Raw genomic sequence first — 26,279 nt, 5'->3', positions numbered from 1 at the left:
CATAAGGATTTGATTCTACTAGGTAGACATACCCAGTAATCTTTTTTAATGGAAAAATAAGAAATAACCGCTAAATTTAAATAAATTGTAAACTTGTAGTACTTCAGTTCATAAGTTTCAATGCATTGTATACATTAATACCGAGTTTATGACAGTTTTCGACAATTTTCTCTTTTTTCTCGCAATTTTATCATATGGAGAACAGCCCCTTTAAGACTTTTAGTTTGCTATTTCTCAGGGTTTTTATTAGTACCTGTATATGTTATGAAACTGTGTATTACATGTTGCATATGTCATACTTGAAGGACACATCTGTGTTTCAATACCATATATTATTCATTGCATTCTGAAGGTCATGTCACACTCGTTTCTAGTCGCTTCTCTTATTTTAACTTGCATTTATATTGTTTCAATTTCAAATTTTGAATTAAAGTGCCACTTTTTATTTCTCGGTTCATTTTGCCCCATTTTACATTGTTTCCTGACTAACATGACTAGCCTTATAGTCATTTATAGTGCCTATTAGTTCTTATTTCAGCGCTTCAAAATACACAAAGTGCAGCTTTTTTTATTAACAAAGTTCTGATTACAAAACGTTTCAATGTATATTACTCAAAATCTGTCTTAAAGTAAAATAAAGATTGAAAGATGTCCTGCATTATTTGAAGACGATTTGTGAACTCATCCATGTTTGCATTATATATATATAATAAAACGAACCTAGGCTGATTAGAATGTCCATGTGTCAGTACTGAAACTGCCCATTTCGCCCCCTCACAAAACACTATCTGTACATTGCCAGGGATCGTTTTAGAGCGAGCCTTTTTTGCTGTCTCCTACAGCAATTTTGTACTTGTATATATATATGAATGCAAAACTGTTTAAACGAATACCATTACGTGGATCATAGAGACTGTTAAGCTTTAAGAGTATTATAGCTAGAAAGTGATAATTTTGTTTTATTTCAATTTTCATGTTAACATGGACGTGTTAAAAACATTGTAAGTATCTTACCAATTATGTATGTTAAACAGTGTTAAAGTCCTTGTAAATATCTTACCAATTATGTAAGTTTTTTACAAGTTTACAAGTTTATTTCTCTTTTCCCAGAAGGTCATAGACCCATGTGGTACAATTTGCAAAATATATGATATGGCAAACGTGCATCAATATTAAGTTGACATGACGTTACCTTAGTGCAATAACTCAATAACTGCATATAGAAATAGAAGCAGATATTGAGTTATTGCACTAAGGTGACGATGATCTCATACATGCATTACGGTAGCACATTTTACACTTATATTCACCTATTACATGATGTACATGTTTATAATAATTCACATTTTCGTCGTATGTGTCAAATGTATATATGCAACATAAGACTTAAAAGAATAAAAAAGTGTGACAAAAATCCAGTTGTACTGACTTTACATATTAGATTAGACCTATCACTAGTGCTGTAGATAATTTGACAAATTAAAACCTTTCTCATTTGAATATTGAATGTAAATCAAATTGATAACGAAAGTGTGAATTTTACATACATTTTTACATACTGCATACACCATTTTCGACAATAGTAATTTTTAAAGAATTTATTTAACAAATTTCGACCTTTATATCGAGTTATGTAACATCCGGCGCACTATACCTTTAACAATGTATTGACATAGTTACAATATAATTTCTTAACATAATTGACTGCAGTCATCTAATAAAACGGAGCAAATTTGTATATAAATGTGTATTGTCCAAACAATTTTGGTTACTGATAGCGAACATTACGTATTGTGCGATTTTTTGGGAGATAATCAATATGGTCATGTCGCCTGACCTATATATCGTGTTGTTGAACGTTTAATGTACAGTATAGAAATAGACACCGCTATACCAATATGATGGAATATAATATATTTCTTTAATTGATTAACTGTGATATCCTAATGAAATAGATTAAACTACTATATTTATGTGCATTATCCAAACAAATGTATATAGCGTTACTGAACTACTTTATATGAAGAATAGATAGAAAACTTAAGGGACATAATCTTGTCAGAAAGCGAAATACAAGATTAGCCACCCGGTAAATCTGAAGATGTATGTTTACTTATGTATTTCCTCTATCCCAGATCTTGCCATCAATGACAAGATATGAGGAGGAACAATTAGATAACATCATTTTCGCTTGTAAAATAAACATCTAGATATACATATATTTGAGCTGTAAAAAATTATATTATATAGGATGTATCACACATTTACATGGTTGAAATTGAAGACATATCACATATTCATATGACTAACATATATTGATCAACATGTCAATTAAAACAATGATATAATAAGAGAAAACATATACTGTATGTATGTTAAACAGTGTTAAATCATTGTAAAATATCTTACAACTTACGTGTGTATTCGCATTACGAATACCTTTTTGCAGTCATTATTTTACACATTAAATTCATATGTTGAGTACTTATTAAGATCAAAACTGTAATAATACAAAACTGCTGAGACGTTTTTACAATATTAATACAGGTAAAGGGTTAGTCCCAAAATATTTATCAAATATTTAGTTTAAACTTATTTATTTTTGCAACGATTGTAAAACAAGTTATTGCAACATATATTAATCACTTTCGTTGGCACATATGTTTAAAGAAATATGTTTTTGCAATGTCATTAATGTTTATTTTGTTCCACTTGAGAAAAAGGATATAAGTGTAAGAGTAAGTGTACTTCTGTTGATTATGAATTAAATCAGATAGGTGAAACTCTGCAATGATACGAAATGCTAAATAAAATTGGGAGCAGTGTCTGGTCGATTTTAAGGTGACGTTTTATTAAGTGATTTAGTTGCACTTCGGTGTAAATGAAAGTAGTTCTTTATTCAGGATTGTTGGAATGTGAATGAGGATTGTGCACGTAAACTGCTTTAACCCCCCAGTAAATTTATATCTTTCTGTCCGTTCCAAGGCTGTACCTAACAATCCTTGATAAACATACTTTGTTCTTTATACAGCATAAATGCACTGTGTTGTTTGTTGCGTTTAGTGCTGTTGTTCCATGTTGCTTTTTTGCGATTTTTTTGTGTTGTATGTCTTTGGCGTTTACCCTATGCCATTAAACGGGGTTTATGTTTAACATTGGGCTTCTGAGCTTGTTTCTGTGGTTTTTCATATATATATTTATGTTAAATTCTCGAGATTTAGAATTATATTTTTCATACTCACTACACATTTGTTATATCTGTTTTTTGTTTTTTTATATTTATTTAATATGTAGATACAAAATAAAGTAATTATTGACAAAAACACTTCTTTTTTATATAATACATCTTAAACAATTGTTGAAAAAGGAGTACTATTCTTTTGCTAGTAATTGTTGAATTGAAAGTTTAAACAGAAACTTTGTTTCCTGATTTTTTCCCCGTATTCCCTCATATGTTGTGATAATAAACATATAAATGAATAATCACTTCATCGTTAGCCAAAATTACACTCCTACTAAACGCCAGCTCCAACATTTATCAGTAGTGCATTGAAAAGGAGCTTTCGACACTTCCATAATGCAGCTGTGCCTGTTGCTTATTTGTGCATAGTATGATGTATATTACATTTGATATTTTTATTACAAAGAGATATTTCAAAAATCGGAGAATGTGGTACCATGTTAGAACACTTTTACAACAGGTTGCCTATGATTCCGTTTTAATACAGTACGAATTGTGGTGTCAGGAGCTTCCCGGATACGGAATTTTTTTAGATCGGCTAGCATTTGCGACTTCATTTTGGTGCATATACCAGTTAAGAACATTATGGCGAATAGAACTCTGATGTATATACTTACTCCAGTACACATCAAACCTTACAAACTTACTAGGTCAGATTTTTTAAGTATTGGTGAGTTTTAACTGTGGAATGATAATTTAAGATTTGACAGACTTGTCTCAATTGATACAGTGTTAGTGCTTTCACACATCAATTATTTACACTTATATGGTACAGCTTTATTGCAGTCTAGTTTTAGTCTTATCATCGTTGAAATATTCTCGACGACAAACTACTCAAAGGATTGTTCGGAAAAAATCATTGGAACACGTCAACAATACGTGCATGTTCGTGTTACATGCTATACATGTATATTTTACGCAATAAAGCACAATAGTACAAATCTTGTAAAAGCTCGGTTTAGATGCGTGCATTATTGTATGAGCTTTCGTGATAATCGTTTATCATTTCGCAAACAACAATCTATAAACTTCAATTTACTATCGATTTTTGATCCGCACATAATAGCCTCCTCAAATGTAGGCGAATCCATTAAACGCAGCCTGGCGAATTGGGTAAATTTGTCAATTCTGGCGAATTTTTACCGAAACTGTTGCATTATTTACAATAATACAATACAATAAGTTTTATTTCAAGTCGGCAAGACACAAACATATGCAACATAAGCTCTGATGAGCTTTTTAACCGACCGTTAACAAATGTATATGAGATCAACAAGAGTAAAAATAGCTATAAAAGGAAAAAGTATTAGATATTTCTACATTATATATCATCTAAAAGCACACATATTAAGCATATCTAAAGCTGTGGAAAACGCTGCTGATCCTGACCAGTGGCCTAAAAACTGCTATAAGAACTTATGTAAATAAAACACTGAATTATCAATACCAGCACAAAAGTGCGACTGCAAAGAAAAATGGTTTTAAGAAATCAATTATCCCCCCAAATCAGATTTGAGAAGAACTGATCAGCAACTTTCTCACAGAGGGTGACTACATTAGCTAAACATTCTCAGTAACATATTAAAACATTTAATGAAATCAGAAATAAGATTATACAACACATGTAAAACAGAATGGATGTTATGATGTCCTAAACAATTTTACATGCATGGAACAAAAGCAGAAATATTGACTGCAAAGATGCAACAACTTTGTCACAAGCAAGCACAACTCAAAAATAATAAGCACAAGTTGACATGCAAACATACAAAGGCAAGCATAACGCATAAACTGAATAAGGCAGAAAGCAAACAAAATATTATTTGGGTATACGCACCTGTGCTGTGATTAAGTTAGAAAAAGAGAAAACAATAATTTAATTTGATGGGCAATTACAGGCAATGCATCTACAGTTTTGACCATTCCAGGAAGCCATAAGAGATTTAAATTGATTAAAGTTTGAACATGTTCTGTAGTTTTCTGGTAGTGAGTTCCACAGCACAGGGGCAGCATATCTGAAGGAATTCTTACCAAATTTAGTTGTTTTCACTCTAGGGATTTCCAAAATATTTGTGTATCTGAAATTATATTTAGATTTTCTTTTATGTACTAATTCTGATAAGACAGGAGGTGCTAAGTTATTTAGTATTCTGAAAGTTTCTATTGCCATGGTTTTCATTCTTCTTATATGTAAGCTTGGTAAGTTAACTTTAGCTAGTAGGTTATTGTACGATGATTCATAGTCATTGTAGACAAATCTTAGAGCTCTTTCCTGATTTTTTTCCATTTTTTTAGTATTATCTTCAGAACAAAAATGCCATGACATTGGACAGAAGTTAAAATTTGAAATTATAAATGTATGGAATATAGTAAGCTTATTTAATTTACTTAAATTAGACCCAATTCTTTTCAAAACATTAAGTTGTCTTGCTGCCTTTTTACAAATATTACTTATATGAACATTAAAATTTAACTGATAATCTATGTCTACACCGAGCAGCTTAACAACTTCATCGCAGGTAATATCAGCTGGACCTATATTAAAAGTTGGTTTTTTTCAAAGGTTCTTTTTCCAACAGCTATAGCCTGAAATTTATCTGGATTAGCTTGCATACAATTAAAATTAAACCATTCAATGAGAATTTGACTTTCTTGTTCTAAAACGTTTTTAACTTCATTAAAATCAGGTGAACTAAAAGATAGTGTGTTGTCATCTGCACTATCTTTTAGTTCACCTGATTTTAATGAAGTTATTTCTTATTTGAAATATAACTAAAGGTAAACGTAGGGGAACTATTTGTTGCGAATAATTTACGAAGTGTGGCGAACGATTACTGTTATTTCTTAAAATGCGTTGGGTCGCGCGAACAATCTTTGTTCTTTCCGTTAGCGATTACGAACGCAAACATACGAACCAAAGCGCAACTTTGCTTCCAAAGCCGTCCGAAGCTTTCCGAAAGAGCATTTCCGCATCCGGCCATTAACGGACGCTATACAACGGACGCTAAAAACAAGACTGACAAAACCAGATGGTGACAATTTGCCTTCTAACATTTTCCGACTCGACACAACGTCATATTGCTGTTTGACTTTTTTTATTTTTTGTAAGTGCAAATATACATAATGATAAGAAAGTGTCAGTATACATTGAAAATAGCAATACTTGTATATAATTTATATAATTACAAATGTAGAAAAATGCATGTGGTCTTATACTCATCACCCAGGTCACACCACACGAACTTGTAGTCCGAGTCAACAATGATCTGTAAGATGACCCTAAGAAACCCTAGTAATCATAATATAAGGAAGGAGAGCTGGCAGGTTTTCTGTTGGCTATGTGTTTGCCATCAATGGCAGCAACACAATAAGGAAAGTTCCACTTCTTGAAGAAAACCATCAGCCAGTTGGTTCCATCCTTGAGGTGTGGAGGGGGCTGTCATAAACTCATCAACACATTCCTCATATATATAGCATGACAGACTTCTAAAAGCACTACAGAGTGCACTATGGGTATTCTCAGGGATCCGCCAGAAGTACCACAAGTCTGAGAACTTGGGACCAGAAACCAGGTTGCGCGGAGTGGCAGCCTACTAGTGGCCTGGATCCAAGGGCTCCCTGTACCTGGTGTTGTTATTTTTCAGAGTATATTGCGGACTCTCTCGAATATTTCATCATACTTTTCATGTAGCATGCAGAAACATTTCTTGAAGGTTGCAGGATCTTCTCTTCTGAGCTCAACCATGAGCTGATCATAGATGCCGAATTTGCGCCGTCTCTCAGGATGCAGCCATATTTTTTTTCCAGATGCGACGAGCTCTTGCTCCTCTTCTCCCCCTAAATTGGCCTCTGATGAACTGATGGATGTTACGTTGTTGCTGGAAGACTTCCTGGTGAGCCGTAGCAGCCATATACTGCAGCATCAGGCGTTGTGTATCTTCCATTTTGACGAAGGAAAAACTAATAATCTTGAATCCCGTTATATATGAAATTCAAGAAATACACAAAACTGTTGAGATACTCAAAACTACTCAAGAAATTAAGATGAGTAATCATTCGCGTGGATTCGTATGAGGTAGTTTCACTTCATAATAATTCGTATGCAAGCGTCTGCCGTTCGTTTTCTGAACGTCAACCAATCGTTACAACTCATTTTAGTTTGTCATGAAATTTCGGATTTAGTGAGCTACAATGCGTAATTTTTCAGTACACTTTTTACAACTCGCAAACTATCGCAAAGATTCGTCATGGGGTCGTCCTTGATTGCTTGATATGCAAATTAGCTGATGCCAACCTGATAACATGAGAACTCGAACGCCAGTTGACGAACCCTATGTGAAGACTTTCCGAATGGTAAACTATTGAAACGAATGTTAGACGAATGACAGACGAAACTTTTAATCCCACAATTTCTTTAACATGCTCAAAATGTTCCAATGAAAAAGATGCAAAATCTCACAAACGCATCCATACGAACACCATCAACGATGTACAAGGTACATATACTAAACGGGAACGAATTTAGCTTAACTCCTATTCGCCAGTACACGCAAGTTGACGTCGCTTTTTTTCGTCTATGAATGAGGAGGCTATTACCTTTGTATAATAGGTCTGGAAGTTGTGCAATGAATATTTTAACAAGTTGAGCACAATGACAACCGATCTTGTTTATTTTTTACGTTTATATTGATGATGCTTTGTCAGCTGTGAGGACCGCAGTTTCTGGTCAAAGGCAGTACCCAAGATGTACTGATAACGATTTTAGGTTTATTGAAGTCACTTGTGTAGTAGTGTAGTAACATTGTATGTCTTGCGTAAAACAGTCCCTTGACCAAAATGCACATTTTAATGTTAGTCTGCTGAGCTTTTTGCTGTTGTTTTTTACTGTCAAATGAAATAAAAAATGAAATTTTGCCAACACATATGAGCGGTGTATCAATTATGCACTACTCGACTTTTCCGTTTCCCTCATTGTGGTAAATGAAATAATTAGTCCAGCTTCTATTTCAAAATTACATCTTACTTCGAGTGTAATTCGTCGTGACAATGGTTTCATGTCACTGCACGTTCCCCTGAACGCTGTTGATGGTATTGAGCATTCAGAGAGCTCCAGTCAAACATCGAGTAACACTAGTTAGTTTAAACATATTTTATTGCATGACGATACCTTTACACATTATATGATGATGATAACAACAAAGGAACAGAGACAGTGCGATGTAACAAAGCTTGCGTTCATATAAAAGGACATGCAAAGGGATGGGGCCACGAGTTTTTAAAACATCAGTTACGGCCCTTTCCCAAAATTTCACATGAAAAGCATAAATGATCACGTTGACACATAAACTATGAAACCAAATGTTCATATACATAGGCATGCAAATAATGTGTGAAATAACTACGAGAAAAGCGATTTCTAACTATTAGATCGTGTAATGATATAAAGCGATTAATGTACTTTATATAGTGGTGCACTTCCGTAAATATTACAATATTATCATCATAAGAGTGGTTACAAGATCCGAAAAACAGTTCACTAGACACTAGTTCAAGTAATGATTCGTCATAATTTGACACTGTTTTGCAAAAAATAAAGTTTCCAGTGTGAATATTGAAAAAATCATTGCCTGTGGAACTGCGTAAATTGGTTGTTTGAAGCCTTATTCCGTCTTGACCTCAAGGTCATGTATTTCTACTCAATTTTGTGAGGCACTGCATTGGTAAACCCTATGTTTTCTTGTGATTAAATATTGTGTCTTGGATTGTTCTACAGCAGCCAGTTATCAGTATTTCAATTGGGGCTGTTTAAAGGTAAAAAGCCAGAGTTAGTGTCTATATGAAACATATATTAAAAATAACTGTGGTCTCACGAACACTAGTGACAGAACACACACTCATCAGAACAGTAGTATCAAAAACTGAATAAAGTATGGATTACCGCTTTAGAACGGTAATGCACCAGTCAATTGTTACCACGGCTCCCCCAGGTCCGGGGATATATCGCGGATAGCCGGGGAAATGGGCCGTGTTTTAACCTTCCAGGTGGCCCCGCAGTGCCGAGTGAATGCGGTGGTTTTGTCTTTGCGCCAAATATATCGGGGAATGGGACTTACCTAGGGTTCCTGGGGTACGTGGGCATTTAGCAGGGATTTAACCAGCAGTTCGTCCCCGCCCGACGGGATTTTACCTGGGCTTGGCTGGACCCAAAGCCAAAGTCCCCGAATTCCCCGGACCTTAGGCGGGGGGGGGGGCGTGGTTATAATTGACTGGTGCAAACACGAGTTTAGTGGAGCACCAGTAGAATAGGTTACGTCAATTTCAAAATTTGAATAGAAAAGGTCAGTACCTTAATGTCTTAAAGCTGCATGCTCACAGATTTACAATTTTGACAACTTTTATTATTTTTTTGTGTTTGAAAGAGTCAATTTTTGCGTAAATATCTGTAAACCAGTGATATAAGATTGCTTACAAAAGATCATATCACAGATTCTCATATTTCCTTTTGAAAAATAATGTTTAATGACTAAAATCGTTACTAACGGTTTAAGAAAAATGCAAAGACCATCATTTTTTGAACTTAAACACGAAAATCTGCGATCTCATTTTTGTCAGCAGTCTTATATCACTGGTTTGCAGAAATTGACTCGTACCAAGACAAAAAAATAAAAACGTCAAAACGTTCAATCTGTGAGAATGCAGCTTTAACAGGGCAAATTAATTATATTTTTGAACAATAAATAGTATCACTTATAATAAATACCCTTTCGAAAAAGCGATCTCAACTTACTTTCGTTTACAAAATGGTGTCAGATTCTTCATGGTTAAGAAATTTATTATGGTAGAATTTTCTAAATACATATAAAATTTTACCTGGAAAAAAGCAGTATATTTTTTAAACTTCCTTGAATTATGGATTTAAGATATGCTTAATAAGAATAGTGATTTCATGATGATAAACGTTATAGAAGTAATAGATGGATAGCAATCTAACAAACAGCATAATATATGAATGCAAAACTGTTTAAACGAATAGCGTGACGTGGATCATAGAGACTGTCAAGCATTAAGAGTATTACTGCTAGAAAGAGAAACTTTTGTTTTATTTCAATTTTCATGTTAACATGGACGTGTTAAAAACCATTGTAAGTATCTTACCAATTATGTATGTTAAACAGTGTTAAAATCATTGTTAATATCTTACCAATTATGTATGTTAAACAGTGTTAAAATCATTGGAAATATCTTACAACTTACGTATGTTAAACAGTTAAACATTCGCATTACGAATACCTTTTTGCAGTCATTATTTTACACATTAAATTCATATGTTGAATACTTATTAAGATCAAAACTGTAATAATACAAAACTGCTGAAACGTTCTTACAATATTAATACAATGTAAAGGGTTAGTCCCAAAATATTTATCAAATATTTAGTTTAAACTTATTTAATTTTGCAACGAGTGTGAAATAAGTTATTGCAACATATATTAATCACTTTCGTTGGCACATATGTTTAAAGAAATGTTTTTGCAATGTCATTAATGTTATAAGTATGTTTCTCATGAGAAAAATGATATAAGTTTATGAATTAAAGCTGAATGATGAAACTCTGCAATGATGCGAATTGCTAAATAATATTGGGAGCAGTGTCTGGTCGATTTTAAGGTCGATTTTAAGGTGACGTTTTATTAAGTGATTTAGTTGCACTTCGGTGTTAATTAAAATAGTTCTTTATTCAGGATTGTTGAAATGAGAGCGAGGTATGTGCACGTAAAATGGTCTAAATCCCCAAGTAAATTTACATTTTACTGACTGTTCCAAGGCGGTACCTAACAATTCTTGATAAACATACCTTGTTTTTTATATAGTATATATGCACTATGTTGTTTTTGTAGTTTTGTGCTGTTGTTCCATGTTTCTTGTTTGTGATTTTTTGTTTTTGTGTTGTTTATCTTTGGCGTTAACCCTGTGCCATTAAACGGGGTTTGTGTTTAAATGTTAGGCTTCTGAGCTTCTTTCCGTAGTTTTTCATATAAATATTTATGTTAATTCTCGATATTTTGAATTATCTTTTTCATAATCACCAAACAATTGTTATGCCTGTTTTCTTCATTCAGAATATGTAGATACGAAACAAAGTAATTATTGACAAAAAACACTTCTTTTTTATATAAAACATCCTTAACAATGGTTGGAACAGGAATAGTATTCTTTTGCTAGAAATTGTTAAACTGAAAATTATAACAGAAACATTTTTTCCTGATTTTTTTTCCGTACCTTATCATGTTTTGATAATTAAACATATTAAAGTGACACTCTTATTCAAAATCAATATATACACATGTATAACAAACATCAATTTTGACTGATAAACCTTTAACTACTTCCTAAATAATGCATTTATGGAAAATATTAATTACTGATAACGAGATTGTAACGTGTGTTAGACATTTATTCATCCTTTTTGGAATATTGAAAACATATTATTAATTGTGGTAAATCTTATCTGGGAGTAAGAGTGCATCTTTAAGGAATACTTACTTGAGCGTTATCGAAAATAACACGCCTGCTAAACGCCAGCTCCAACTCTTATCAGTGGTGCATTAAAATGAGCTGTCTGCACTTCCGTGGTGCAGCTGTGCCTGTTGTTTATTTGTACATAGTATGATTTATATTACATTTGATATTTTTATTACAAAGAGATATTTCGAAAATCGGAGAATGTGGTACCATGTAAGAACACTTTAAGAACAGGTTGCCTATGATTACTTTTCAACATAGTACGCATTGTGGTGTCAGGAGCTTCCCGGATATGGAATTGTTCATATTTTCATATCGGCTAGCATTTCAACTCCATTTCGGTGCATAGACCTGTTAAGAACATTTTTGCGATTATGTATAATACTTACTCCGGTACACATCAAACCTTACAAACTTACTAGGTCAGATTTTTTAAGTATTGGTGAGTTTTAACTGTGTAATGATAATTTAAGATTTGACAGACTTGTCTCAATTGATACAGTGTTAGTGCTTTCACACATCAATTATTTACACTTATATGGTACAGCTTTATTGCAGTCTAGTTTTAGTCTTATCATCGTTGTAATATTCTCGACGACGAACTACTCAAAGAAATGTTCGGAAAAAATGATTGGAACACGTCAACAATACGTGCATGTTCGTGTTACATGCTATACATGTATATTTTACGCAATAAAGCACAATAGTACAAATATTGTAACTGCTCGGTTTAGATGTATTATTGTATGAGCTTTCGTGACAATCGTTTATCATATCGCAAACAACAATCTATAATCTTTAAATTACTTTCGATTTTTGATCCGCACATAATAGCCACCTCACATGTAGGCGAATCCATTAATCGCAGCCTGGCGAATTATATAAATTTGTCAATTCTAGCGAATTTTGACCGAAACTGTTGCATTATTTGAAATATAACTAAAGGTAAACGTAGGGGAACTATTTGTTGCGAATAATTTACGAAGTGTGGCGAACGATTACTGTTATTTCTTAAAATGCGTTGGGTCGCGCGAACAATCTTTGTTCTTTCCGTTAGCGATTACGAACGCAAACATACGAACCAAAGCGCAACTTTGCTTCCAAAGCCGTCCGAAGCTTTCCGAAAGAGCATTTCCGCATCCGGCCATTAACGGACGCTATACAACGGACGCTAAAAACAAGACTGACAAAACCAGATGGTGACAATTTGCCTTCTAACATTTTCCGACTCGACACAACGTCATATTGCTGTTTGACTTTTTTTATTTTTTGTAAGTGCAAATATACATAATGATAAGAAAGTGTCAGTATACATTGAAAATAGCAATACTTGTATATAATTTATATAATTACAAATGTAGAAAAATGCATGTGGTCTTATACTCATCACCCAGGTCACACCACACGAACTTGTAGTCCGAGTCAACAATGATCTGTAAGATGATGCTGAAGAAACCCTTGTAATCATAATATAAGGAAGGAGAGCTGGCAGGTTTTCTGTTGGCTATGTGTTTGCCATTAATGGCAGCAACACAATAAGGAAAGTTCCACTTCTTGAAGAAAACCATCAGCCAGTTGGTTCCATCCTTGAGGTGTGGAGGGGGCTGTCATAAACTCATCAACACATTCCTCATATATATAGCATGACAGACTTCTAAAAGCACTACAGAGTGCACTATGGGTATTCTCAGGGATCCGCCAGAAGTACCGCAAGTCTGAGAACTTGGGACCAGAAACCAGGTTGCGCGGAGTGGCAGCCTACTAGTGGCCTGGATCCAAGGGCTCCATGTACCTGGTGTTGTTATTTTTCAGAGTATATTGCGGACCCTCTCGAATATTTCATCATACTTTTCACTAAGCACGCAGAGACATTTCTTGAAGGTTGCAGGATCTTCTCTTCTGAGCTCAACCATGAGCTGATCATAGATGCCGAATTTGCGCCGTCTCTCAGGATGCAGCCATATTTTTTTTCCAGATGCGACGAGCTCTTGCTCCTCTTCTCCCCCTAAATTGGCCTCTGATGAACTGATGGATGTTACGTTGTTGCTGGAAGACTTCCTGGTGAGCCGTAGCAGCCATATACTGCAGCATCAGGCGTTGTGTATCTTCCATTTTGACGAAGGAAAAACTAATAATCTTGAATCCCGTTATATATGAAATTCAAGAAATACACAAAACTGTTGAGATACTCAAAACTACTCAAGAAATTAAGATGAGTAATCATTCGCGTGGATTCGTATGAGGTAGTTTCACTTCGTAATGATTCGTATGCAGGCGTCTGCCGTTCGTTTTCTGAATGTCAACCAATTGATCGTTACAATTCGCTTGAACTTGTCATAAAATTTCGGATTTAGTGAGCAACAATGCGTAATTTTTCAGTACACTTTTTACAACTCGCAAACTATCGCAAAGATTCGTCATGGGGTCGTCCTTGATTGCTTGATATGCAAATTAGCTGATGCCAACCTGATAACATGAGAACTCGAACGCCAGTTGACGAACCCTATGTGAAGACTTTCCGAATGGTAAACTATTGAAACGAATGTTAGACGAATGACAGACGAAACTTTTAATCCCACAATTTCTTTAACATGCTCAAAATGTTCCAATGAAAAAGATGCAAAATCTCACAAACGCATCCATACGAACACCATCAACGATGTACAAGGTACATATACTAAACGGGAACGAATTTAGCTTAACTCCTATTCGCCAGTACACGCAAGTTGACGTCGCTTTTTTTCGTCTATGAATGAGGAGGCTATTACCTTTGTATAATAGGTCTGGAAGTTGTGCAATGAATATTTTAACAAGTTGAGCACAATGACAACCGATCTTGTTTATTTTTTACGTTTATATTGATGATGCTTTGTCAGCTGTGAGGACCGCAGTTTCTGGTCAAAGGCAGTACCCAAGATGTACTGATAACGATTTTAGGTTTATTGAAGTCACTTGTGTAGTAGTGTAGTAACATTGTATGTCTTGCGTAAAACAGTCCCTTGACCAAAATGCACATTTTAATGTTAGTCTGCTGAGCTTTTTGCTGTTGTTTTTTACTGTCAAATGAAATAAAAAATGAAATTTTGCCAACACATATGAGCGGTGTATCAATTGTGCACTACTTGACTTTTCCGTTTCCCTAATTGTGGTAAATAAAATAATTAGTCCAGCTTCTATTTCAAAATTACATCTTACTTCGAGTGCCATTGGTTTCATGTCACTGCTCGTTCCCCTGAATGCTCTTGATGGTATTGACCATTCAGAGAGCTTCGGTCAAACATCGAGTGACATTAGTTAGTTTTAACATAAGGCCAAAAAAAAAAAATAGGTTCGTTTCCGGTCTCCTTCCCAAAAAAAAGAGGGTAGGTAGGTAGGCATTTTTTTTTAATTTTTTTTTTTTTTTTTTTTGGGGGGGGGGAAGTGATCTAGAATAGAAGGCGGCTGACTTTTATTCAAAAACAACCATATTAACTGCGTATGAGACAATTTTAAAAGGTACTAAAGCATAAAATGTAAATACAAGTCCATTCATTTATTAAGAACTGTATAATGTGTATTAATTATAATGTATAGATATACATTTTCTAGAATATAAATGCATGTATTGTTGAACATGTTTGTCTGTATGACAGATGTCGAAAAAGAGTGCCTCAGATTTGTCAATTTTTCATATTTACCAATTTCACATTTGTGCTATAATGCTATTCTTATATTTGATAGAATATTAAAATTCTAAAACTCTCCTGAAAACTTTGGGAGAAGTGACTTCTCCCTTCAGTCAATTTAGGGAGAAGTGGGGAGACTTTAAGGAGAAGTGATACTTTCGTAACACCTGATACAAAAACTATGCCATAACACACACCTCAGTTTATATTCACATTCAAACTGATTGCTATAACTATATAAAATGTTCATAAAAAATGTATCATTTTTGGCTCAGCAAAAGTGTATGTGTCAATGTCACATAGTTTATCTCCAAATAGCATCTAAAAATGAAACAAAAACCAAGACAGCTAAGGATTTGAAACAATCAAAATGACTAATAAATGACCTGTCAATATAGTAGGGGGACGAATCTTATTTTGGTACGTTCGGGATAGGGTACGAATGTCACATTCAGCTATGCTGTTATTTACTTGTCTCTGGCTAAATAATATGCTGACATTTAAGAACCAAATGACATTTAAATCACTGTCCTTGATGAAAACTTTACCAATACATAATGGGAGGTTGAGAAATTAACTCGGAAAATTGTTCTGACAAAATGGCGATCTCGCCGATATTTTTGACATCGTAAACAGGAGAAAAATACTGTAAGTATTAAAACTCTACATAAAGCAAAAAAATTAATATGTTTTTGTGTTTACAAATCAATTTTTTATCATGAACATTTCACGAAAACCAATTAAATATTTGGTGATACGTCATGTTTTTGATTTTCTTAGCGCCACCTTGCCGATGGCCCGAGATGGCTATGACCGTCTGCTTCAAAAACATCAATGTTTAAAATGTCTGGCATTGTTTGTTCAATACATATAACAATTACTTTTTAACTTCATCAATGCTTGACACGATTTTTCATAATTATGTCGCCTTTTCTATCTCATTTTAATGAACGTATATCATATTATCAGGTTCTTCTCAATGTACATTCTGATTGGTTAACTTTCAATAGCTCCGCCTACCGGCGATGTTTTGGTAATTGGATGACACGGCCCAATTATCGGATTAGGGGATTACCCTATGGCTAATTGCGATGTTTTGACTAATGGGACAGTGGCCAAATACTCGCTGATTGACAGATTTACAATGTGTAAAAATTTCGGCGAGGTCAATGTCGCTTTGATGACACAAATGGGCGATTTATTTGTTTTATTTATCATCAAAGGCGGCTCTGTCAATGAAAAGGGCACAGCGGGGCGTTTGAAAAGGCAGCAGGGCGCCATAAAAGGGCAGCGGGGCGCCCCGCCACGCTAATTATGCTTAGCTGGAGCACTGTGACCAAAGATAAGAAAATTAACGGAAAGAAAGTACCGAAAAGTACTAAATATGCGCGCAGTTAACTTTTACACCAATAAAAAGTATAGGGTCGGCGCGGAAATAAGAGGGTCGGTCGGGCGACCGGAAACAGACCTATTTTTTTTTTTGGCCTAATGATGATAACAACAAAGGAACAGAGACAGTGCAATGTAAGAAAGCTTGCGTTCATATAAAAGGACATGCAAAGGGATTGGGCCACGAGTTTTTAAAACATCAGTTACGGCCCTTTCCCAAAATTTCACATGAAAAGCATAAATGATTACGTTGACACATAACCTATGAAACCAAACGTAATTTGTCATACATTTATGTAATGTCCATATACATAGGAATGCAAAGAGAGAGAGAGAGAGGGAGAGAGCGAGAGAGAAAGAGAGAGAGAGATCAAGAGAGAAAAAGAGAAAGATGGGAAGGAGAGGTGGAGTGCTCCTTGTGCTTACTGTGGAATGTTTAAGAAGCGATTACTGTACTTTATATAGTGGTGCACTTCCGTAAATATTACAACATTATCATCATTAGAGTGGTTACAAGATCCGAAAAACAGTTCACTAGACACTAGTTCAAGTAATGATTCGTCATAATCTGACACTGTTTTGCAAAAAAAAAGTTTCCAGTGTGAATTGGTTGTTTGAAGCCTTTTTCCGTATTGACCTCAGGGTCATGTATTTCTACTCACTTTTGTGAGACACTGCATTGGTAAACCCTATGTTTTCTTGTGATTAAATATTGTGTCTTGGATTGTTCTACAGCAGCCAGTTATCAGTATTTCAATTGGGGCTGTTTAAAGTAAAAAGCAAGGTTAGTGTCTATATGAAACATATAGTAAAATAATTGTGGTCTCAGGAACACTAGTGACAGACCACATACTCGTCAGAACAGTATTATTAAGAATGAATAAAAGTATGGGATTAACGCTTTAGAACAGTAATACACCAGTCAATTGTAATCACGCCCCCCCCCCCCCCGGTCCGTGGGTATACCGGGGATAGCCGGAAAAATGGGCCGTGTTTTAACCTTCCAGGTGGCCCCGCAGTGCCGGGTGAATGCGGTGGTTTTGTCTTCGCGCCGAATTTATCGGGGAATGGGTCCCTGAGGTACATGGGCATTTGACATGGATTTTACCAGCAGTTCGTCCCCGCAGGTCGGGGATTTTACCCGGGCTTGGCTGGACCCAAAGTGGGGGAGGGGGCGTGGTTATAATTGACTGGCGCATAAGTCAAACACGGGTTTAGTGGAACACCAATAGAAAAGGTTACGTCAATTTCACAATTTGAATAGAATAGATCAGTACCTTAATATCTTAAAGCCTCACTCTCACAGATTTACAATTTTGACAACTTTTTTATTGTTTGTCTTTGAAAAAGTAAATGTTTGCGTAAATATCTGCAAACCAGTGGTATAAGATTGCTTACAAAGGATCATATCACATATTCTCATATTTCCGTTCGATAAATAATGTTTAATGACTAAAATCGTTACTAACGGTTTAAGAAAAATGCAAAAAACATCATTTTTTTAACTTAAATACGAAAATCTGCGATCTCATTTTTTTGTCAGCAGTCTTAAATCACTGGTTTGCAGATTTTCACTCAAAAATTGGCTCGTTCCAAGATATAAAAAATGTCAAAACGTTCAATCTGTGAGAATGCAGCTTTAACCGGGCAAATTAATTATATTTTTGAACAATAAATAGTATCACTTCTAATAAATACCCTTTCGAAAAAGCGATCTCACCTTACGTTCGTTTACAAAATGGTGTCAGATTCTTCATGGTTAAGAAATTTATTATGTTACAATTTTCTAAATACATATAAAACTTTACCTGGAAAAAAGCAGTATATTTTTTAAACTTCCTTGAATTATGGATTTAAGATATGCGTAATAAGAATAGTGATTTCATGATAATAAACGTTATAGAAGTAACAGATGGATAGCAATCTAACAAAATCTAGAAAAACTGTTTAAACGAAAACCATTACGTGGATCATAGAGACTGTCCAGCAATAAGAGTTTTATAGCTAGAAAGGGATAATTTTGTTTTATTTCAATTTTCATGTTAACATGGACGCGTTAAAAAACATTGTAAGTATCTTACTAATTATGTATGTTAAAAGGGGCTAAAGTCGTTGTAAGCGTCTTACCAATTATGTATGTTAAAAAGAGTTAAAATCATTGTAAATATCTTACCAATTACAATGTATGTATGTTAAACAGTGTTAAAATCATTGTAAATATCATACAACTTACGTATGTTAAACAGTTAAACATTCGCATTACGAATACCTTTTTGCAGTCATTATTTTACACATTAAATTCATATGTTGAGTACTTATTAAGATCAAAACTGTAATAATACAAAACTGCTGAGACGTTTTTACAATATTAATACAGGTAAATGGTTAGTCCTAAAATATTTATCAAATATTTAGTTTAAAATTATTTATTTTTGCAACGGTTGTGAAACAAGTTTTTGCAACTTATATTAATCACTTTCGTTGGCACATATGTTTAAAGGAATGTTTTGCAATGTTATTGCCTATGTTCCTCGTGTGAAAAATGATATAAGTTTAATTTCTGTTGATTTTGAATCAAATCAGATTGGTAAAACTCTGCAATTATGCGAAATGCAAAATAAAACTTTGGAGCAGTGACTGGTCGGTTTTAAGGGGATGTTTTATTTGGTGATTTAGTTGCACTTCGGTGTTTATGGAAATAGATATTTTTAAGTATCAAAACTTTTTGTGATTATGTCTTCAAAACACATACTGTCGTTTATAATTTTTACAATATATCGCTATTCAAATCGATCGATTAAAGAAATTTTAAAATAACAAAATTAAACAAAAAATAAAATAAAAAAATACTCACTTTAAAAGGAAATCTATATTAACATAAAAGTCCTTAATGAGTCAGAAATTATAGGAGTCGTCACGATGTCTACTTACAAAAGCGAAATAGTATAACTATTAAAGAGAAAAAAACAGAAGAAAAATAGAACATTTTCGAGTATTTACAACTATATTGTTTATAATCATCAAACAATTATTATGTCTGTGTTTTTCAGTTAGAATATGTAGATACGAAACAAAGAAATTATTGACAAAAACACTTCTTTTTTATATAAGACATCCTTAACAATGGTTGGAACAGGAGTAGTATTCTTTTGCTAGTAATTGTTAAATTGAAAGTTATAACAGACATTTTTTTCCTTTCACGTATTCCTTCATATGTTTTGATAATTGAACATATAAAGGAATACTCACTTGATCGTTATCCAGAATTTCACGCCTGCTATACGCCAGCTCCACCACTTATCAGTGGTGCATTCAAAATGAGCTGTCTGCACTTCGTGGTGCAGCTGTGCCTATTGTTTATTTGTACATACGATAGTATGATTTATACTACATTTGATATTTTTATTACATGGAGATATTTCGAAAATCGAAAATTGTGGTACCATGTTTGTACAATTTTACTGCAGGTTGGCTACGATTTCGTTTCAATATTGTGCAAAAACTATTAACGTATGACATAATCTCGAAACATCGGAGAATGTGTTACCGTTTAGGAAGACTTTTACAACAGGTTGCCCATGATTCCGTAATAAATACAGAACGAATCGTAGTGTCAGGGGCTTCCCGGATACGGACGTGTTCATACTTTGAGACTGGCTAGCATTTTAACTTCATTTTGGTGCATAGACCAGTTGAGAACATTATGGCGAATATAACTATTATGTATAATACTTACTCCGGTACACATCAAACCTTACAAACTTACTAGGCCGGATTTTAAAGTAATGGTGGGATTTTATAACTGTGGAATGGTAATTTAAGATTTGATAGACTTGTTGTCTCAATTGATAATGTGCTTATGCTTTCACACATCAATTATTTACCCTTATGTGGTACAGCTTTATTGCAGTCTAGTTTTAGTCTTATCATCGTTGAAATATTCTCGACGACAAACTACTCAAAGGATTGTTCGGAAAAAATCATTGGAACACGTCAACAATACGTGCATGTTCGTGTTACATGCTATACATGTATATTTTACGCAATAAAGCACAATAGTACAAATCTTGTAAAAGCTCGGTTTAGATGCGTGCATTATTGTATGAGCTTTCGTGATAATCGTTTATCATTTCGCAAACAACAATCTATAAACTTCAATTTACTATCGATTTTTGATCCGCACATAATAGCCTCCTCAAATGTAGGCGAATCCATTAAACGCAGCCTGGCGAATTGGGTAAATTTGTCAATTCTGGCGAATTTTGACCGAAACTGTTTAAAAATTTGTTACATTATTTGAAATATAACGAAAGGTAAACGTAGGGGAACTATTTGTTGCGAATAATTTACGAAGTGTGGCGAACGATTACTGTTATTTGCTAAAATGCGTTGGGTCGCGCGAACAACCTTTGTTCTTTCCGTTAGCTATTACGAACGCAAACATGAGGACCAAAGCGCAACTTTGCTTCCGAAGCCGTCCAAAGCTTTCCGAAGGAGCATTTTAGCATCCGGCCGTTAACGGACGCTAAACAAGACTGACAAAAACCAGATGGGGTCAATTTGCCTTCTAACTTTTTCCGACTCGACACCACGTCGTATTGCTGTTTGACGTTTTTGAAGTTTTGTAAGTGCAAATATAAAGAATGATAAGAAAGTGTCAGTATACATTGAAAATAGCAGTACTTGTATATAATATATATAATTACAAATGTAGTAAAATGTATGTGGTCGTATAATCATCACCCAGGTCACACCCACACGAACTTGTAGTCTTAGTCAACAATGGTCTGTTAGATGATGCTGAAGAAACCCTTGTAATCATAATATAAGGAACCAGAGCTGGCAGGTTTTCTGATGGCTATATGTTTGCCATCAGTGGCAGCAACACAATAAGAAAAGTTCCACATCTTGGGGAAACCATCAGTCAGTTGTTTCCATTCTTTAGGTGCGGATGGGGCTGTCATAACCGCATCAACATATTCCTCACATATAGCATGACAGAGTTCTATAACCACTACATAGAGGGTATTCTCAGCGACCCGCCAGGAGTACTGCATGTCTGAGACCTTGGCACCAAAAACCAGGTGGCGTAGAGTGGCAGCTAATTTGAGGCCTGGATCCAAGGGCTCCCTGTACCAGGTGTGTTTTTTTCGGACTCTCTCGAATATTTCATCATACTTTTCATGTAGCATGCAGAAACATTTCTTGAAGGTTGCAGGATCTTCCTTTCAGAGCTCAACCATGAGCTATCATAGATGACAAATTGGAGCCGTCTCTCAGGATGCAGCAATGGTCTTCTCCAGATGTCACGTGCACCAGCTTCTCTTCTCCCCCTAAATTGGCCTCTGATGAACAGATTGGTGTTAAGTTGTTGCTGGAAGACTTCTTGGTGGGCCATAGCATCCACATACTACAGCATCAGGCGTTGTGTATCTTCCATTTTGACGAAGGGAAAAACTAATAATCTTGATGTTTAGCCCCCTCCTATTAAATATAAAATTCAAGAAATACACAAAACTGTTGAGATACTCAAAACTACTCAAGAAATTTAGATGCGTAATCATTCGCGTGGGTTCGTATGTCGTAGTTTCACTTCATAATAATTCGTATGCAAGCGTCTGCCGTTCGTTTTCTGAACGTCAACCAATCGTTAGAATTTGTCATAAAATCTCGGATTTAGTAAACTTCAATGCGTAACTATTCGGTACAGTTCGTACAACTCGCAAACTATCGCAAAGACTCGTCATGGGATCGTCCTCGATCGCTTGATATACAAATTAGCAGATGACGACCTGATAACATGAAAACTCTAACGCCAGTTGACGAACGTTATGAGAGGACTTTCAGAATGGTTAACAAATTAAAACGATTTTGAACGAATGATAGACAAAACTTTTAATCGCCACAAACTTTTCAACATGCTCAAAATGTTCCGACGAACAAGACTAATTGCAACGGACGCAAAAGCTCACAAACGCATCCATACAAACACCATCAACGATGTACAACGTACATATACTAATGGGAACGAATTTAACTCCTATTCGCCAGTACACGCAAGTTGACTTCGGGTTTTTTTTCGCCTATGAGTGAGGAGGCTATATTACCTTTGTATAAATGGTCTGGAAGTTGTGCAATAAATGTTGGAACAAGTTGAGCACAGGGGAACCCGGTCTTATTTTTTTTAAGTATATATTAATGATGCTTTGTCAGGTGTCAGTACCGCAGATTCTGGTCAAGGCAGTAACCCAAAATGTACTGATAACGATTTTAGGTTTATTGAAGTCTCTTGTGTAGTAGCATTGTATGTCTTGCGTAAAATAGTTCTTTGACCAAAATGCACATTTCAATGTTAGTCTGCTGAGCCTTTTCCTGTTGTTTTGTACTGTCAAATTAAATAAAAAAAAAAAGATCTAAATCTAGCGTACAGCCAACACATAAGAGCGGTGTATCAATTTTGCACTACTCGACTTTTCCGTTTCCCTCAATGTGGTAAATGAAATAATTAGTCCAGCTTCTATTTCAAAATTACATCTTACTTCGAGTGTAATTCGTCGTGACAATGGTTTCATGTCACTGCACGTTCCCCTGAACGCTCTTGGTGGTATTGACCATTCAGAGATCTCCAGTCAAACATCGAGTGACACTAGTTCAAGTTATGATTCGTTATCTGGTAGCTACACCAGCAGCTCCAATACGCAGTCAAGTACATCACAGACCCCTGATAGTTCCGTATCGAGCTGGACTTCTTCACAATCACCGAAGTCATAGTTTTAACATTATATATTTTACAACGATCATGAAGAAAGCTGTGATAGCTTATACTTAGTCACACTCGTTGGCACGATGTTTCGCGAGAGTGTGGTCTTGTGTTGTGGGGGAAACCGGAGTACCCGGAGAAAACCCACTTGTCCGCCTTGTCATAGTTTTTGGCATCGTTCCATCCTATCTCAGCATCCCTACTTTTGAGACGAACAGTGATTCAGTTCAAATTCAGATACCATGCAAAGCTCTTCAGAAGATTCACACACCCATACCCCTGCCCCCCCCCCCCCTCCTTCAAAAGGTATTGAATTTCTTGCTATTTTAGGTAACCGATGTCTGAATAAGTTTATCATATTATCCTGCCAATCACAATAATACTTAGGTATAAGCATTTGTGAATTTGTACAAGTGAAGCTCTAAAACCATTTTAACTTCACTCATGTCTTCACATGAAGTAACCAAGAATAGAGTCCCCAAATTTGTTTTTTGCATGCCCAAATAGGACGAATTTTTAATTTGGAAAAGAAACCTGTCATTTACTTAACTTATATTATTGATACAATAAATTTCATACGAATTGAAATAGAATGTAAATGTATATACACAAATGATTCTTTTAACGCACGTTATCAATCAAGAACACAATACACGAAATAAAAATGTTCAACAAAAATTGTATCCTTTTACTGTCGTCTTAACCGACACAAAGAGAAGCAAGAGTAGATATAGAACATATTGAACATCATGTAAACGCAAAACAGAAAATCTGGTAAAGGCAAAACTAGGTGGAATCGAAATGTTTGAAATACATTTCGATGCAGTTTTAACTAGTTAAACTTTGTAAACTGTCGCTATAAAGGATCAAAGTTCAATTGGTGGCCATTAATAACAGAGTCCTTTTCATTACATTTAAGGTAGATACATATATAATCTGCTTTTTGGTCCGATATCTGATAATATCTTCTTACGTTAAATAACGTAATTACAAATATAATATAATAATTATATCTGATAACCATTGTTTATTACATGCTTTCGGTTGGTTAATAAAAATCATCATAATATTTTCATGGAAAATTTCAATTCGAAACTACTTTTTACCCAGCTTGTAACCCGTTAAAGGTATGTGCCGTTTACTTCCCCTGATTTAACACATGTATGATAAAAATATGCTGCATTTGTCTCCCTTTGCATTGCAACAGATAGAATACAACGTAAAATTAAATCCGTTGGTCTGCAAAGAGTAAATGAATAACATGGATGATTCCAATGATAATACATTGCAACTGGAGATTTTTTTAATGTTAATGAGTTTGTTGTTGTTGTTTTTTAACAAATAAAAATACTCCTCGAACAACAACAACAGCAATATCATCATCCACAGTACCACCACCAGTGCCAGCTAATATAAAAAGTCGAAAACAAACAACAACACCAGCGTAAAGACATGGAACTTCTTTTCTATTGCAACATTAGTATAATAGATACGCAAACAGATGTATCATCATAAAAACTTTTTGCTTTATGTAAACTCCCCGCTAAAGATAGCATTTTGGTGAAGATATATTGAAAACTTGGTCGACATTTTGCCTTAAAGTGATTGCAGATACATTCACAGAAAGATGGAATTTCCCCCTGTATAAATAATTGCTTATCAAATATCTGTGTCAGATTTAGGCTACTGACGTCCTCGAAGGGAAGCACTGCTTCTGACTTACAGATTAATGACAGGGTAAGCAACCACGACTGTCGCTTTCTATAGTACCACTTGAGTTGACGTTTTTGTTTTTTTTAAATCCTGCAAATAAAACCATCTAAGAAAAGCAGAATCTCCTTTAACATCGAGAAGGCTACCAACACACGTGCAACGAATACTTACTCTAGTTGGCATTTTAGTAACAAATCGGTCAAATATGTGTACGGTGGCACGCCGTTCGGTATCTTTCAGCTTCAAGTCAATTAAGCTTTATTGAATATCTCAGTTCACTTTATGTGGTAAAAAGAGCAAATCATCTAAACTAAACAGTATAATTAAAGTACTCTACGATCGATTTAGAGTGATATGGCAATTGTAAAAAGTACAAATAACAAATACCTAACAATACATATGAACGAAAACAAACAAAATCAAAAGAAACTATTCTAAATGTAAACATCCATTTCTATTTTAATTTGTTTATATAGCGGGTAAACAGTTTACGATTCTAACACTAAAGAATTTAGGAAAATAAAGTGTATTTCGCTATTTGGTTTTTTTTCAAGTGCTCGTTTCATTAAAACAATCTTAGTTGTTACTTCAAAAATCTTTCGAAAAAAAAAAACGACAACATAATATCAGGGTGATCAACTTAAACATGAACTTCGTTTTAAGATTTTAATGATCAAAATGTAAATGTTAGAGAGCTGTCACAGGATTGACGAATATCCCCACATGCCGCTTGTACACAGGAATGGCAAACCAAGCTTTCTTTTTAAAGATTCCATGATTCCATTCACTAATGGTAGATTGTAACAAAAGTCAATATTGACCTGTATTTTAAAGTGTACCTAACATTATTCAAATCCATTAAACATAGGTTATCGTCCGGACACCAATTTGCAAATTTTATGTTGAGAAGGTGTCATAACACTTTTAAAACGTGTTAGTTTATAAACAATATCAAACATGACCTGTATTTTATGGTGTATTAACTCTT

At 34.7% G+C, this 26,279-nt stretch overlaps 1 protein-coding gene across 2 annotated transcripts in view; it reads left to right on the top strand.

Annotated features, from left to right (window-relative positions):
- The first annotated feature begins 882 nt into the window (after positions 1-882).
- The window catches only part of LOC128239931 (uncharacterized), a 71,833-nt gene continuing 46,436 nt past the window's right edge, over positions 883-26,279 (top strand). Inside the window, exons 1-2 of one of the 2 annotated variants that reach the window (XM_052956386.1) lie at positions 883-988; positions 18,873-18,886. In XM_052956386.1, the coding sequence (XP_052812346.1) occupies positions 982-988; positions 18,873-18,886 (21 nt within the window). In that variant the 5' untranslated portion in view covers positions 883-981. Of the gene's footprint in view, positions 989-18,745; positions 18,887-26,279 lie in introns of those variants that run through there. The other variant, XM_052956385.1, reaches the window with a different exon arrangement.

This window comes from Mya arenaria, chromosome 7 (assembly GCF_026914265.1).
Source record: "Mya arenaria isolate MELC-2E11 chromosome 7, ASM2691426v1".
Taxonomy (NCBI): Eukaryota; Metazoa; Mollusca; class Bivalvia; order Myida; family Myidae; genus Mya; species Mya arenaria.
The sequence above is the reverse complement of the archived record's forward strand: the minus strand, read 5'-3'. Positions and strand labels throughout refer to the sequence as shown.